Source organism: Leucopleurus acutus (assembly GCF_964270905.1).
Source record: "Leucopleurus acutus genome assembly, chromosome: 9".
Classification (NCBI taxonomy): Eukaryota; Metazoa; Chordata; class Mammalia; order Artiodactyla; family Delphinidae; genus Leucopleurus; species Leucopleurus acutus.
The window spans coordinates 72,854,334-72,868,476 of NC_139144.1; the positions used below are offsets into that span (position 1 = coordinate 72,854,334).

General features: G+C 36.7%; 1 protein-coding gene across 1 annotated transcript; it reads right to left on the reverse strand.

Moving 5' to 3' along the window:
- Nucleotides 1-11,722: 11,722 nt before the first annotated feature.
- GPR85 (G protein-coupled receptor 85) lies at nucleotides 11,723-12,835 on the reverse strand (the record flags this gene model as incomplete). Its single annotated transcript, XM_082846063.1, has 1 exon — nucleotides 11,723-12,835. The coding sequence occupies one exon, from the start codon at nucleotides 12,833-12,835 to the stop codon at nucleotides 11,723-11,725; it is 1,113 nt and encodes a 370-aa protein (XP_082702189.1).
- Nucleotides 12,836-14,143: the final 1,308 nt, after the last annotated feature.

Consider the following 14,143-nt stretch of genomic DNA (forward strand, 5'->3'; position numbering starts at 1 on the left):
AAGCGAGGGGATGGAAAAAGGTATTCCATGCAAATGGAAATCAAAAGAAAGCTGGAGGAGCAGTACTCGTATCAGACAAAATAGACTTTAAAATAAAGACTATTACAAGAGAAAAAACATAATGATCAGGGATCAATCCAAGAAGAAGATATAACAGTTGTAAATATTTATGCACCCAACATAGGAGGACCTCAATACATAAGGCAAATGTTAACAGCCGTAACAGAGGAAATCAACAGTAACACACTCATAGTAGAGGGCTTTAACACTTTCATCAATGGACAGATCATCCAAAATGAAAATAAATAATGAAACACAAGCTTTAAATAGTACATTAAACAAGATGGACTTAATTAATATTTATAGGGCATTCCATCCAAAAACCACAGAATACACTTTCTTCTCAAGTGCTCGTAGAACATTCTTCAGAATAGATCATATCTTGGGTCACAAATCAAGCCTTGGTAAATTTAAGAAAATTGAGATCATATCAAGTATCTTTTCTGACCACAATGCTATGAGCCTAGATATCAATTACACGAAAAAATCTGTAAAAAATACAAACACATGGAGGCTAAACAATACACTACTTAATAACCAAGATATCACTGAAGAAATCAAAGAGGATATCAAAAATACCAAGAAACAAATGACAAGGAAAACACGATGACCCAAAACCTATGGGATGCAGCAAAAGCAGTTCTAAGAGGAAAGTTTATAGCAATACGTTCCTACCTTAAGAAACAAGAAACATCTCGAATACACAACCTAACCTTACACCTAAAGCAATTAGAGAAAGAAAAACAAAAAACTCCAAAGTTAGCAGAAGAAAAGAAATCATAAAGATGAGATCAGAAATAAATGATAAAGAAATGAGGACAACAGTAGCAAAGATCAATAAAACTAAAAGCTGGTTCTTTGAGAAGATAAAAAAATTGATAAGCCATTAGCCAGACTCATCAAGAAAAAAAGGAAGCAGACTCAAATCAACAGAATTAGAAATTAAAAAGGAGAAGTAACAATTGACACTGCAGAAATACGAAGGATCACGAGAGATTACTACAAGTAACTATATGCCAATAAAATGGACAACCTGGAAGGAATGGACAAGTTCCTAGAAAAGTACAACCTTCCAAGACTGAACCAGGAAGAAATAGAAAATATGAACAGACCAATCACAAGCACTGAAATTGAAACTGTGATTAAAAATCTTCCAACAAACAAAAGCCCAGTACAGATGGCTTCACAGGTGAATTCTATCAAACATTTAGAGAAGAGCTGACACCCATTCTTCTCAAACTCTTCCAAAATATAGCAGAGGGAGGAACACTCCCAAACTCATTCTATGAGGCCACCATCACCCTGATACCAACACCAGACAAGATGTCACACAAAAAAGAAAACTACAGGCCAGTATCACTGGTGAACAGAGATGCTATTCACTGATGAACGTAGATGCAAAAATCCTCAACAAAACAGTAGCAAAAAGAATCCAACAGCACATTAAAGGATCATAGACCATGATTAGGGGGAGTTTATCCCAGGAATGCAAGGATTCTTCAATATATGCAAATAAATCAATCAATATGATACACCATATTAACACATTGAAGGATAAAAACCATATGATCATCTCAATACATGCAGAAAAATTTTTTGACAACATTCAACACCCATTTATGATAAAAATTCTCCAAAAAGTAGGCGTAGAGGGAGCCTACCTCAACCTAATAAAGGCCATATATGACAGACCCACAGCCAACATTGTTCTCAATGGTGAAAAACTGAAACCATTTCCTCTAAGATTAGGAACAATAGAACAGTGTCCACTCTCACCACTATTGTTCAACATAGTTTTGGAAGTTTTAGCCATAGCAATCAGAGGACAAAAAGAAATTAAAAAATCTAAATCGTTGAAGAAAAAGTAAAACTGTCACTGTTTGCTGATGACATGATACTGTACCTAGAGAATCCTAAGGATGCTATGAGAAACCTACTTGAGCTAATCAATGAATTTGGTAGAGTAGGAGGATACAAAATTAATGCACAGAAATCTCTTGCATTCCTATACACTGACAATGAAAGATCAGAAGGAGAAACTAAGGAAACACTCCCATTTACCACTGCAACAAAAAGAATAAAATTCCTAGGAATAAACCTACCTAAGGAGGTAAAAGACCTGTACTCAAAAAACTATAAGACACTGATTAAAGGAACTGAAGACGTTACAAACAGATGGAGAGATATACCATGTTCTTGGATTGGAATAATCAACATTGGGAAAATGACTATACTACCCAAAGCAATCTGCAGATTCAGTGCAATCCCTATCAAACTACCAATGGCATTTTCCCCAGAACTGGGACAAAAAATTTTATAAATTGTATGGACACACAAAAGACTCCAAATAGCCAAAGCAATCTTGAGAATGAAAAATGGAGCTGGAGGAATCAGGCTCCCAGACTTCAGACTACACTTCAAAGCTATAGTAATCAAGACAGTATGGTACTGGCACAAAAACAGAAAGAGAGATCAATGGAACAGGATAGAAAGCCCAGAGATAAACCCATGCACATATGGTCACCTTATCTTTGATAAAGGAGGCAAGAATATACAATGGAGAAAAGACAGCCTCTTCAATAAATGGTGCTAGGAAAACTGGACAGCTACATGTAAAAGAAGGAAATTAGAACACTCTCTAACACCAGACACAAAAATAAACTCTAAATGGATTAAAGACCTAAATGTAAGGCCAGACACTATAAAACTCTTAAGGAAAACATAGGCAGAACACTCTATGACATCAATCACAGCAAGATCCTTTTTGACCCACCTCTAGAGATATGGAAATAAAATAAAAAATAAACAAATGTGACCTAATGAAACTTCAAAGCTTTTGCACAGCAAAGGAATCCATAAACAAGACGAAAAGACAACCCTCAGAATGGGAGAAAATATTTGCAAATGAAGCAACTGGCAAAGGATTTATCTCCAAAATATACAAGCAGCTCATGCAGCTCAATATCAAAAAAACAAACAACCCAATTCAAAAATGGGCAGAAGACCTACATAGACATTTCTCCAAAGAAGATATACAGATTGCCAACAAACACATGAAAGGATGTTGTACATCACTAATCATTAGAGAAATGCAAATCAAAACCACGATGAGGTATCACGTCACACCAGTCAGAATGGCCATCATCAAAAAATCTAGAAACAATAAATGCTGGAGTGTGTGTGGAGAATAAGAAACCCTCTTGTACTGTGGTGAGAATGTAAATTGATACAGCCACTATGGAGAACAGTGTGGAGGTTCTTTAAAAAACTAAAAATAGAATTACCATATGACCCAGCAATCCCACTATTGGGCATAAACCCTGAGAAAACCATAATTCAAAAAGAGACATGTATCACAATGTTCAATGCAGCACTGTTTAAAATAGCCTCGACATGGAATCAACCTAAGTGTCCATTGAAAGATCAATGGATAAAGAAGATATGGCATATATATACAATGGAATATTATGCAGCCATAAAAAGAAATGAAATTGAGTCATTTGTAGTGAGGTGGATGGGTTTAGAGTCTGTCATACAGAGTGAAGTAAGTCAGAAAGAGAAAAACAAATGCCCTATGCTAACACATATATATGGAATCTAAAAACCAAAAAGAATGGTTCTGAAGAACCTAGGGACAGAACAGGAATAAAGACGCAGATGTAGAGAATGGACTTGAGGACATGGTGAGGGGGAAGGGTAAGCTGGGACAAAGTGAGAGAGTGGCATGGACATATATACACTACCAAATGTAAAATAGATAGCTAGTGGGCAGCAGCCGCATAGCACAGGGAGATCAGCTTCGTGTGACCACCTAGAGGGGTGGGATAGGGAGGGTGGGAGGGAGATGCAAGAGGGAGGAGATACGGTGATATATGTATATGTATAGCTGATTCCGTTTTGTTATAAAGCAGAAACTAACACACCATTGTAAAGCAATTATACTCCAAGAAAGATATTTTTAAAAAATGTTAAAAAAATAATGTGCTGTTATGAAGTTAGCACATGAATAAAGGAGAAGCCTGGTGAAATAGCATCTTAATATGCTATAGATATTCTCTAGCATTGATATCAACAAGCTGGGATTAGTTTGGACCTACAGCTGCTTGGGTAGGAACCTAGTTAGTTGAAATATTGTATGTGAGAATTGGCTCTCAGGCAGTGGCTGTCACTTTAGAAGATGAAATCTCCTTGGTACTGTTACTGGTAAAGTAAGAGATCAAATAAAAAGAATGAAGCTGAATTGGGATGGATATAGGGGAGTTCAAATGGGCAAAACATCAGCTTTAGAAAATGCAGTGAAGGATCACCAGGCATGTAAACAATGACTATGAGTTAATAGTCATACAAGTGTGAGGACCATGTGGATGCATGAATGCCAAGTGGGCAGGACTCATGAGATAATTCTGCCATTATATTCTCAATTAATCATTCCTTTACTATGTGTAGTTTTGAATGTTATGAATGCTAGAGTTACAGAAGGCTCTGGAGAGATTTCAGAGTAGGGAAATAAGTGTAAGTAGTTGGGACGTGGCTGGGAATGGTGATCCTGAAAGGTGGACTTTAAAGGGAGACTAGGTAACAGATGCCTTGAAAGGATTTTACCCAGCTTACTATAATCATCCCTTTAAAATCTCCACTTTATATAAAATGTGACAAAACTGATGTAGGACTGAAGAATATGAGCTAGATGTAGGTAAAACTCTCCACATGGTATGAGTTGTGTAGTCCGCTTTCAAAATTTGAGTGATGTAATGTGAGCAATGTCCTTCTAAACATTCATTTGAAAGATCAGATGGATTCTTGTTTCTGTGCTAATATGATCCTACATGAAAGTGGAGAGGGCTGTTAGACAACTGACTACTTACTATTCTTTGCTTCCTTTAGTGGAAAAAGGGAGAACAGCAAGGTGGAGCTGAAGACTGAGGGCTGGAGCTCTTTTTTTTTTGGAGCTGTTTCTGCTCAGTCACTTCAGCTCCCATTAATCTCTAACCTTCTTCAGTTATTTTGTTAAAATGAACAATAGCAATAGCAGTGGCAGCATAGCTGATATTTAGTGAATGCTCACTCTGGGCTGCACGCTGTACTAAGTGCTTTACATCCATCTTTTACCTATTACTGTTGGGTTGGCCAAAAAGTTCGTTCGGGGTTTTTTGTAACATCTTATAGAAAAGTCCAAATGAAAATTTTGACCAACCCAATACTTAACTTCTCTGTGCTTCAGTTTCTTCATTTGTAAAGTATGGAGACTAATAGCATCTACTTCTTATGTTAATCAGATGAGTTCATATATGAAAAGTGTTTAGAACAGTTTTTAGCAAATAGTATTTAATTAATAATAGTTATTATTATCTCATTTTGTAATCTTCGAAAGTAGTGGTTGCTGCTACTTACTTCCCCATTTACAGATAAGCAAACTGAGACTCAAAGAGTTTAATGAACTTTTTTCAAGATCATAAAGATAGTAAGGGACAGAATAAGGACTTAAACTTCCATGTCTTGTGCTTTTTAACCCTTCTGCCATTTTGGTCCTCCCCTTCCAGGCACCTAAGCCCCAGCCACACAACATTAAACTTCTCTGATTAGTACCGGATCCTTATGTTGAACACTTCATGAGCTTTCAAGTCTCTATACAGTTTGCTCATTTTATTATTTCCTTTCTCTGAAATGGCTTTCCTAACTTTGTCAAGTAGATATAATTAAAATTATCCTTCAAGGCTGAGTTCAGCTGCCACCTTTTCTCTCACCTTCCTTCTCCCATCTTCACAGAGTTAATTGCTTGTCTGTGTTTCTTTTACACTTATCTCACATATCTCTCTTTCAGCACTTATCACATTGTCTCATAATTTGTTCATGTCTCTGCTGCTAAATGGTGAACTATGAGAGAACCAGTAAAAATTAAAATTTATTTAAGATGCTAGACTCTCTTCTAAAGGCTTCATAAGGATGCACTCATTGAGTCCTCTCAATAACATCAGGATGTATGCTGTATTATCCCTTTTTTATTGAGGAGGCATAGAAAGGTTAAGTAACTTGTCCAAGATGATATATGCAGTAGCCACACAATAAATGATTGTTGAATTATATTTAAGTAAAAATGCTTACTAAAAATGATGAAAATTTCTTTTTTTCCCTGGAGAAGATGAAATCTCTCAATTCAACATCTTTTAGGATGGAGGAGAAAAGAACAAACTCCTCTTTCATCTAGTCCAATTTTTTTTCTTAAAGCTATGAAAAGAAACAGCTAATTAACTTTAGCTAGTTGAAGCTCAATTATCAATTCAGCTTTAAAGTTTTTAAATAATATAATAACTTTTTCCTGTGCTGTAGTAAATGACTTCCCATTGATCATTATTCCCATGATCTCGAATACCCATATAAGTTAAATGTTATTTTATTATCTGTTCAAAACTTCATAATCCAGGACATGCATTACAGTGTCAATTTTAATACTGTGTCAAGAACCTATAATTTTCCAAACACAAAGAGAAAAAAGGAACTGTTTTCTGCCTCTAAGCCAAGCTTGAGAACCTGTCTTTCTGAGGATGATGAGATCCTATGGCACCAGAAGGAGCTAAGGGACTAGCTGTGAATGCCAGGTGTGATTAATTTCAACCCCCAAACCACCTGTTACTCCTTTAAGGTCTTTTTTCACAGTCACTCAGAGGGAAACACACTCTTTTTTACTTTGCTCTGGGGCCTTTCAGGGCTCCAGCCCTTGTATTAACTGCCTAATCTGGTGGGAGGAAAACTAGCTTTAAAAAGCCTTTTAATCTAAAGGGTTTGAGCAGTTAATAGACATCATCCTCTTGGCAAAAGGATGTGATATAAAAACTGCTTCTCCATTTTAAAAACAAAGTCTTATTTATATAATCCTTTTATAAAGTTAAAGCCTCTTGGTTTAAATATATTTTTTAGAGCTTGTTACAATGCAGTAAATGGCAAAATGAGTTAGCCAAAACAATCTTTTCTCCATTGCCCCAGTTCTCAATAGCCCTTTAGCTTATTTGACTGCTTCGACTCATGGCAAAAAATAATCCAGTCATTTCCAAATGCTCCCTTAGTTTTAACCACTGTATAGACTAACTGTGAACTTGTGCCTCAAAATTGAGCAATTCTATCATTTTAATATGGTATAAAAAAAGTTTGTGAGAGAATTAGGAAAGTCACAGAACACTAGCATACCCAGAGTTAAGAACAAAAGAAAAATGTCAGCAACAAACAATTATCTTAGTAGACCTTGCAATTTCCATTAAAAACATTTATGAGACTATTAACAAACATGAAAATGATGCATTTTTGCATAGAAAAACAGACTCACATGATTCTAGAATCGTAAATAACGTATAATTCTGGTAATCATTGGTCTTGTATTTACCCAGTACTTGAAACACTGCTATTTGTCGTCTTATCTTTTTAATTTTCTTTTTAAGATAAAGTTAATATAAGCTGGGGGTTTTGTTTTGCTTTGTTTTAATAACAATATAGTTTATGCTACACGTGGAATAAAGAATGGAACAAAGTAAATTTATCTAATGTAAAGTAAATTTATCTACAGAAGTGAAGGGTTTTGGTTCTGTTTGCAACTGTTCTACAGTAATTCCCATTGCAACACAATGCGCTATTACATGCCTTAGCTGAAAAGGATACGTCTCTATAATTTTAAGTACATTTCATTGTATTTGCAATAGAAGTAAATTTTGGAGGCCAAATAAACTTTTCAGCTGATGAGGGCAGGGGTAGGGAGTTTTGTTTTATCTCTAGTAAGGAATAAGAAAAACATTGAAGGAGTAGCATGCTTTCATAATAAAAGATATGTACCCTGTTTCACAAGTTATTCCCATCTTTGCTTGAGCACCATGGGAGGCCCCCTGGGAGTTGACATCTTAGTGCCTTCCTTTGATTGCACTTTACCCAGGCATTCTCATGCTAACTTACAGGAAGGTATGAGTATGGAAGAAAGAACATCTCCCTGTCATTTGAAGGAATTGAAGTATCTCCACATGGAAGTGGAGAGTCAGGAGTGGGAGGACTTTAACACTCAGGGTTTGCGGTTACTTTGTGTAACCACTAACAATGAGGGAACTCAGGGTTCCAAAACACAGCACGGGTGATTCATCTAAATGAAATGTGAGCAGAATGGGGGGGCTCCCTCTGAATTGAGGGAGTATGATATATAAAAGATCCCAGGGAATACTGGGAAAGATAGGGGGTAAGGCATGAAGGGAAAATGGAAGAGAGTCCATTTATGGTCATTAGTATCAAGTCCATTTTAGAAACATTTACTATTGTAACACTTGTAATTTGTTGCTACTACATATTTAATTCTGTTCTGCCTGTTTTCTACTATGCTTTCAGCACCAAGCTCAGTGACCAACACATATTTGTTGAATGAATGAATAAATAAGCATTTCAGTTAGTATTCATGAATGTAGAGGCAAATGGATAAGGGGCCATAACCATGTAAAGACAAATCAGTTATTAACCTCTATGAAAAATGCTGGTGTTGAAACCCAACCAGCTAACATTTGAGAAGATAATTCAGTCAATAGGTTGTCCCACAAATAATTTTAAAATCTAATCACTATGGTTAATTTTGTATTATTTAAATGGAGCCTCCACGGGAAACTGAGCCAGTTACTCACCTCCTTCTGCCTCAGTTAATATCTGCATAGGGTTTCACAGTCACAGACTTAATGCCTAGCTCCAGCCAGGCATCTCACAAATAAATCCACTGTGCACAAAAGGAACCAGATGAGATTATAGACACATCCATGCAAACACATTACCACTATTAAGAAAAACAATCTAAAGCCTGTTCAACTCAGATGTAATTAGTCCTAGAGGGACACATTATTACTGATAAAGGGTTTTTCTCACAGGGAAGTTGGACTCCCCAGTGGGAATGTATTTTTATGGGTTGAAGATTAGTAACATTTTCAAATTGAATTAGTTGCAACTGTTTTTCAATATTGAATATTGGAATGGGTGCCAAAATAGATAATGTGATTTGGTCCTTGAGTCACTGAAGCAGACTTTTATTTTATATGATTGCTACCATTACTTATTGACTTACAAATAGCATTGATTAACTGGGGATGTATCTCACCCACTGCTTGCCCCTTGACCTGAAATGCCAAGTTAGTCAAGAGTAGGCTTAAATGAGAGTCACCACAGTTCAGTATTATTCACTGATCACTGGGGTTGATCACTTACCAAAGCTGTTGGAATATGTTGTTCCAAATAGCTAGGTAGAATCAGGCAATCTCACTTGGTTGTTGCTCTTGACTTCCCAGTCTCCTAGTCTTAATCCATGCCTCAGGTTTTTGTGTATATAATGGAGGCCAGTGTTAATAAAACCTGGTCTCTCTGGCCTCAAGATCGTTGTTGAATTTTCTGCTGATTGCTGGTGATATTTGAACCTCTAAGCGAAGCTCTTTATAAATATAGTCACGGTAATTATGTCTCTACTGTAAACTTTTTGAGTTGGAAACATAATGTTATCCCAATACCTTTTGATAGCATTTCCTTAATTGTATTTTAGATAATGATTTTAGTACCAAAAGGGGTCTTTATTGCTAGATTCAGTTCACTGTTGTACATTAAATTTTGTCTCAGATCCAATCAACTTTGATATAAAGTAAAAATGAGTTCAAATAGAGTGCTCACTAAATCATGGCTTGAGCTGTCCTTATATGAGCAAAACTGAATTGTTGCATATATCATTGAAATATTTCAATGATTTATTTTTCCTTACTTATATTTATATTGATGTTTTCTTTACAGAAACACTGTAGCAATAAAGAATTCTGTTCCATTAGATTCCTAATCTTAATTTTCAAGTACCAAATAAAAATAAAACCCCCAAACAAACAAAAACAATGAACAACAAACAAAAACAAAAACAACTTTTCTGGTTTTGTCATAATGTAATTGTAAACCATTCTTCTTACAAGTTATGTATTTAGAATCCAAAATTTCTACCATGGCCCAAAATAAAATGTGATGTTTATATTAAAATTCTGAACCAACCAACTAAGCAGGTTTACATCTTTAAATATTACTGGCTTTGTAAGAATAAATAGGATAAATACGACAAAAGCTACCAAATAATGCTTTTGCAGATAATATTATTTGTCAGTTTATCAGCTTTAGGTTCCCCATCATTCATGCATTTTCAGTTCCAGAATATAGTAGCTACAAAAATAAAGAAACAAAACCATAATAAAGCTAGTCTTCCTATTTTGTGCTTGCCTCCCAATTAAAAAAAAAATTAACTGCCAAAAATGTAAAATTTATTCCAAGAAAAGTAACAGGCTACACAAGTAAATTTTGGCAAATGCAACTTTATATTGAAATTCACACATCTGTATCTTGAAGAATGAGACTCACAGACTCTAATGTATTTCTGAAATACTAGAAATCATATTATAAGCTTTCACAAGTTAAAACTGAAATAATTTAAACGACCAATACACTGAATGTGCAGAAAGTATAAACAAGACTGTGCCTTCGGTAGAATAAAGGCTTTACAAATTGTGCAGGATGTCATACTAAGGCTGTGGTCTCCCCTTGACAGCTGACTTAAAATATAAACACACATCAACTGCCTCCTTCTTAGAACACACTAGAATGGGTAGCACAACTCAGAAGAAAATCTCATTATCCCAGTGATGTGCACCTTAATTTTCAAACCATGTGAGGAAAAAGGAAAAAGAGTATTAAATGATCGTCCATGCACTTCCAGTTGCATGACCATGACCAGTTACTGATTCAATTTCCCATGACTCCAGTTTGCTCCAATGCTAAATAAGATGAAAGATACTAGATAATCCTTTAAGGCAACATGTGTTTATTCTGCATTATTAGAACTGCTCAGTTGTGACCGGTTGGTACCATTAATGTTGCCTCCCAGACCAGTATCTAGTATTTGTAAAATATAGATGAATTGAAAAAACTTTATACCAAATCAACAAAAACCACATAATACAGTTCGATGCTAGCAATTTCACTAGTAGGTAAGGAAAGTGGTATTTAGAAACAGTAATGTATTAATACAAAAAAAGTAAACTCTAATTGGAACCAATATACTGCTTTGGAATGCTCCCCAAAACTTACAAGGCGATTTTTTAAAAGTGTGGTAATCCAATAATTCATGGCATGTCTTTAGTGAATTACAGTACTTTAAGTCCCCAAATATTTTAGTCCTTGCAAAACAATAATAGTATGAAATGTTTTAAAGTCTTCAAACTTCTAAAATTAGTTTTTATCAACACATTTACCTCATGTCAACTTAATTTATTAAGATGTCCAATGCTAATTGGTTTTTTTTTGATGTTTTTTCGTAAGTAGTGATATACACAGCGTTTAGCACTGATACTTAGCACCTGCTACTTTCATTATCTAGTTTTCAACCACATAAAGAAACTTAGGGCAGTGGTTCAGTCCTTTCTTAATTACAAACCTTCGCCGGCAGTCAGCAGGATCACTCTGAGATTTAAAATAGGATTATAGGTGAACTATTGCAAAGACTGCAGAATGTTGCCCAAATCCTTATAACTGCTGATCCCATTCTTGATTTTCTTCTCAAGAAATGGCTACAGGCCACAATTGCTTAGCAGAGAAGGTTAGTGTTTCACAAGGCTAAAGATGTACAGATGCTCCTTCATATAACACAGTAAGGTTCCCTTGGTAACCTGGATTTTCTGCAGTAAAGAAGGGTTGTGCTGAAACAGCGCCTCAGCTCCCTGTTGGAGAAAATGCAGACAAAAGGATTGATTCCTGCTTGGGCAAAACTCATCCAGACAGCGGCTGTTAGAAATCCCCCTGGTACTACAGGCCCTCTTGCAAAAACTCTCCAGTAACAGGCCACCAGGTAGGGGCCCCACAAGGTTAAGAAGAGAAAAGTCATTATATAGAACATTCTGCTGATTCTTTTCTCCATTTTGAACTCATCTAAGACCAATAGCCTTCTTCTGCTCGTGGTGTTTGCATTTTGCCTGATGCCCAGCAAGGTGGGTGGTGTGGGACCCCTTCCAAATCCTGCTAGCCAATTGGCAGCTGCCTGGCCACTGGCTCCAGGGCCATGAAAAGTCCAGTTCTGGCTGACTGCTGCTACAAACTGGACTGGCTTCATTTTCCTTCGGTCGTGGACAAAAAATATCAGCTTGAGGTAGACAAGCTGTGTAGCTAGGAGGATGAGGGCAAGGAGCAGCATAAATCCTAAGGAATCATTAGCCCTGAAGGAGCGGTGTTGGAAGGTACATTGATCTTCTTCCCTAATGAATGAGTAAGTGCCCACATCCAGAACTGGGGGGAATGCCATGGCCACAGACAGAGTCCACACCATGCAGATCACAGCCAGACACGTCCAAAAGGTCAGCCTCTTTGTATAGAAGCGGTGATGGGCAATAGCTAAGTATCTGGTGACACTGATACAGAAGAGCATGAAAGCAGTGTGGAAACAGGACAAAACCCCCAGAAAGGCAATCACTTTGCAAGTCAGAGTCCCATAAGTCCAGGTAGAGCCATTTTTGACAGAGTTGAATACAAATGGGAAACAAATTGCAGATCTGAGGATATCTGAACAGCAGAGATCCAACAGGAAGTAGTAAGGTGCTCTATGCAAGGTCTTATCTTTCACTAGCAAAATGGAGATCAGAAGGTTGCCCACCACGCTGACTCCTATTATGAAACCCAAGGAAGTCAGTTTCAGAAAGGCTGTTAGAGGAGAGAGATTTTGCAAAATGTTGTCAGCTGCATGGCTATAGTTCGCCATAGATGGATGGAGGATAAAGATACAGCCTCAGTCAAGTCTCATGATCTAGATATAAGAACAAGGAAAAGATATATCCATGCATTTTACTGAAAATGTAATCCACAAAGAGAACTGATCCGATCTGCAGTCATGCTTCCTCTTTTCTTCCATTTGATTTGCCATCAGAATATCTGGAAAAAAAAAAGAGCTATCAGTTCTAAAGTTAACAAGCAATGATGTCAGGCAGTGCTAACATAAAGCTGTTCATTTATGGGGAAGCAAATAAAGTTTTAATTTTGAATAATATTATTTGCTTTAGTATTTTTGCTTGAGATTTCAGAGAATTGGCTTGTTCAGTTTTCTGAGCTAGATGAATTTTAAAATGTCTCTATTTAAAAGAACATACATTTGATTGGGCACCTTTAGGAGAGAAGGAATAAAATGTTCCCCAATTGTAAAATATGCCAGTCCTGGAGTTAATCACTAGTGTTGCAATGGAATCTACAAGATTGCTAATAGGAGACAGAGAAGAGACAACCCACATTTATCTGAGGTCTGTTAGTATCTGTCAGTGTTTTCCCTGCAGCTTCTCTGCTGATATGGATCCAAAGAACCCTTCCAAAATATATGTCTTTTGACTCAAGTGCCACTATTCATGCTGCATATTATAAGAGGAATATTTGTTGATTCATCTTAAAGCATGATTTCAACATTAGACTTCTAAATTAATAGGAACTTTTCCCAGGATTTGATGTGATTTAATCTTTTGTCTTTCCCTCCCCCCCCCCCATTTTTGGCAAATCTTTTCTCTTTTAAACCCACATGATTATTAAAAATGGTTAATGTAAATATTGGTCAGGGAAACACCCAGAGGAATAATGCATTTACATTTGTAGACCGGGGCTGCCTGAATTCAAATGAATTTAACATGAACATGTATTTCTTGGGCAATTAAGCTTTTCCCATTTACACTGATTATCTTCGTTGCAAATCGCAAGTGGCTTCATTTTAAAACAAAATGCACATTGTCTCCTAGGTGTTGGGGAGCCCCACCAGGGAAAGCGGCTTTCTCTGTTATTCCCACCAAGCATGTTTCCTTTGCCACTTCTCACTTGCCCGGAATATGCTGATAGAAGCCCAGGCAACACTGCGTTCGATGATTTTAATTTCCCCACCGGTACATCCCCGGGTAAATACCGATCGCATCATGCAACATTACGAAACCTGAAATCCGCCACCCCTGGATTTATAATGGGGGGGTGGAGGAGGGGGAGGGGGAGAGAGACATGCATTACATACGCGAAGATGGGGAGAGATTGCTTCTGTGCT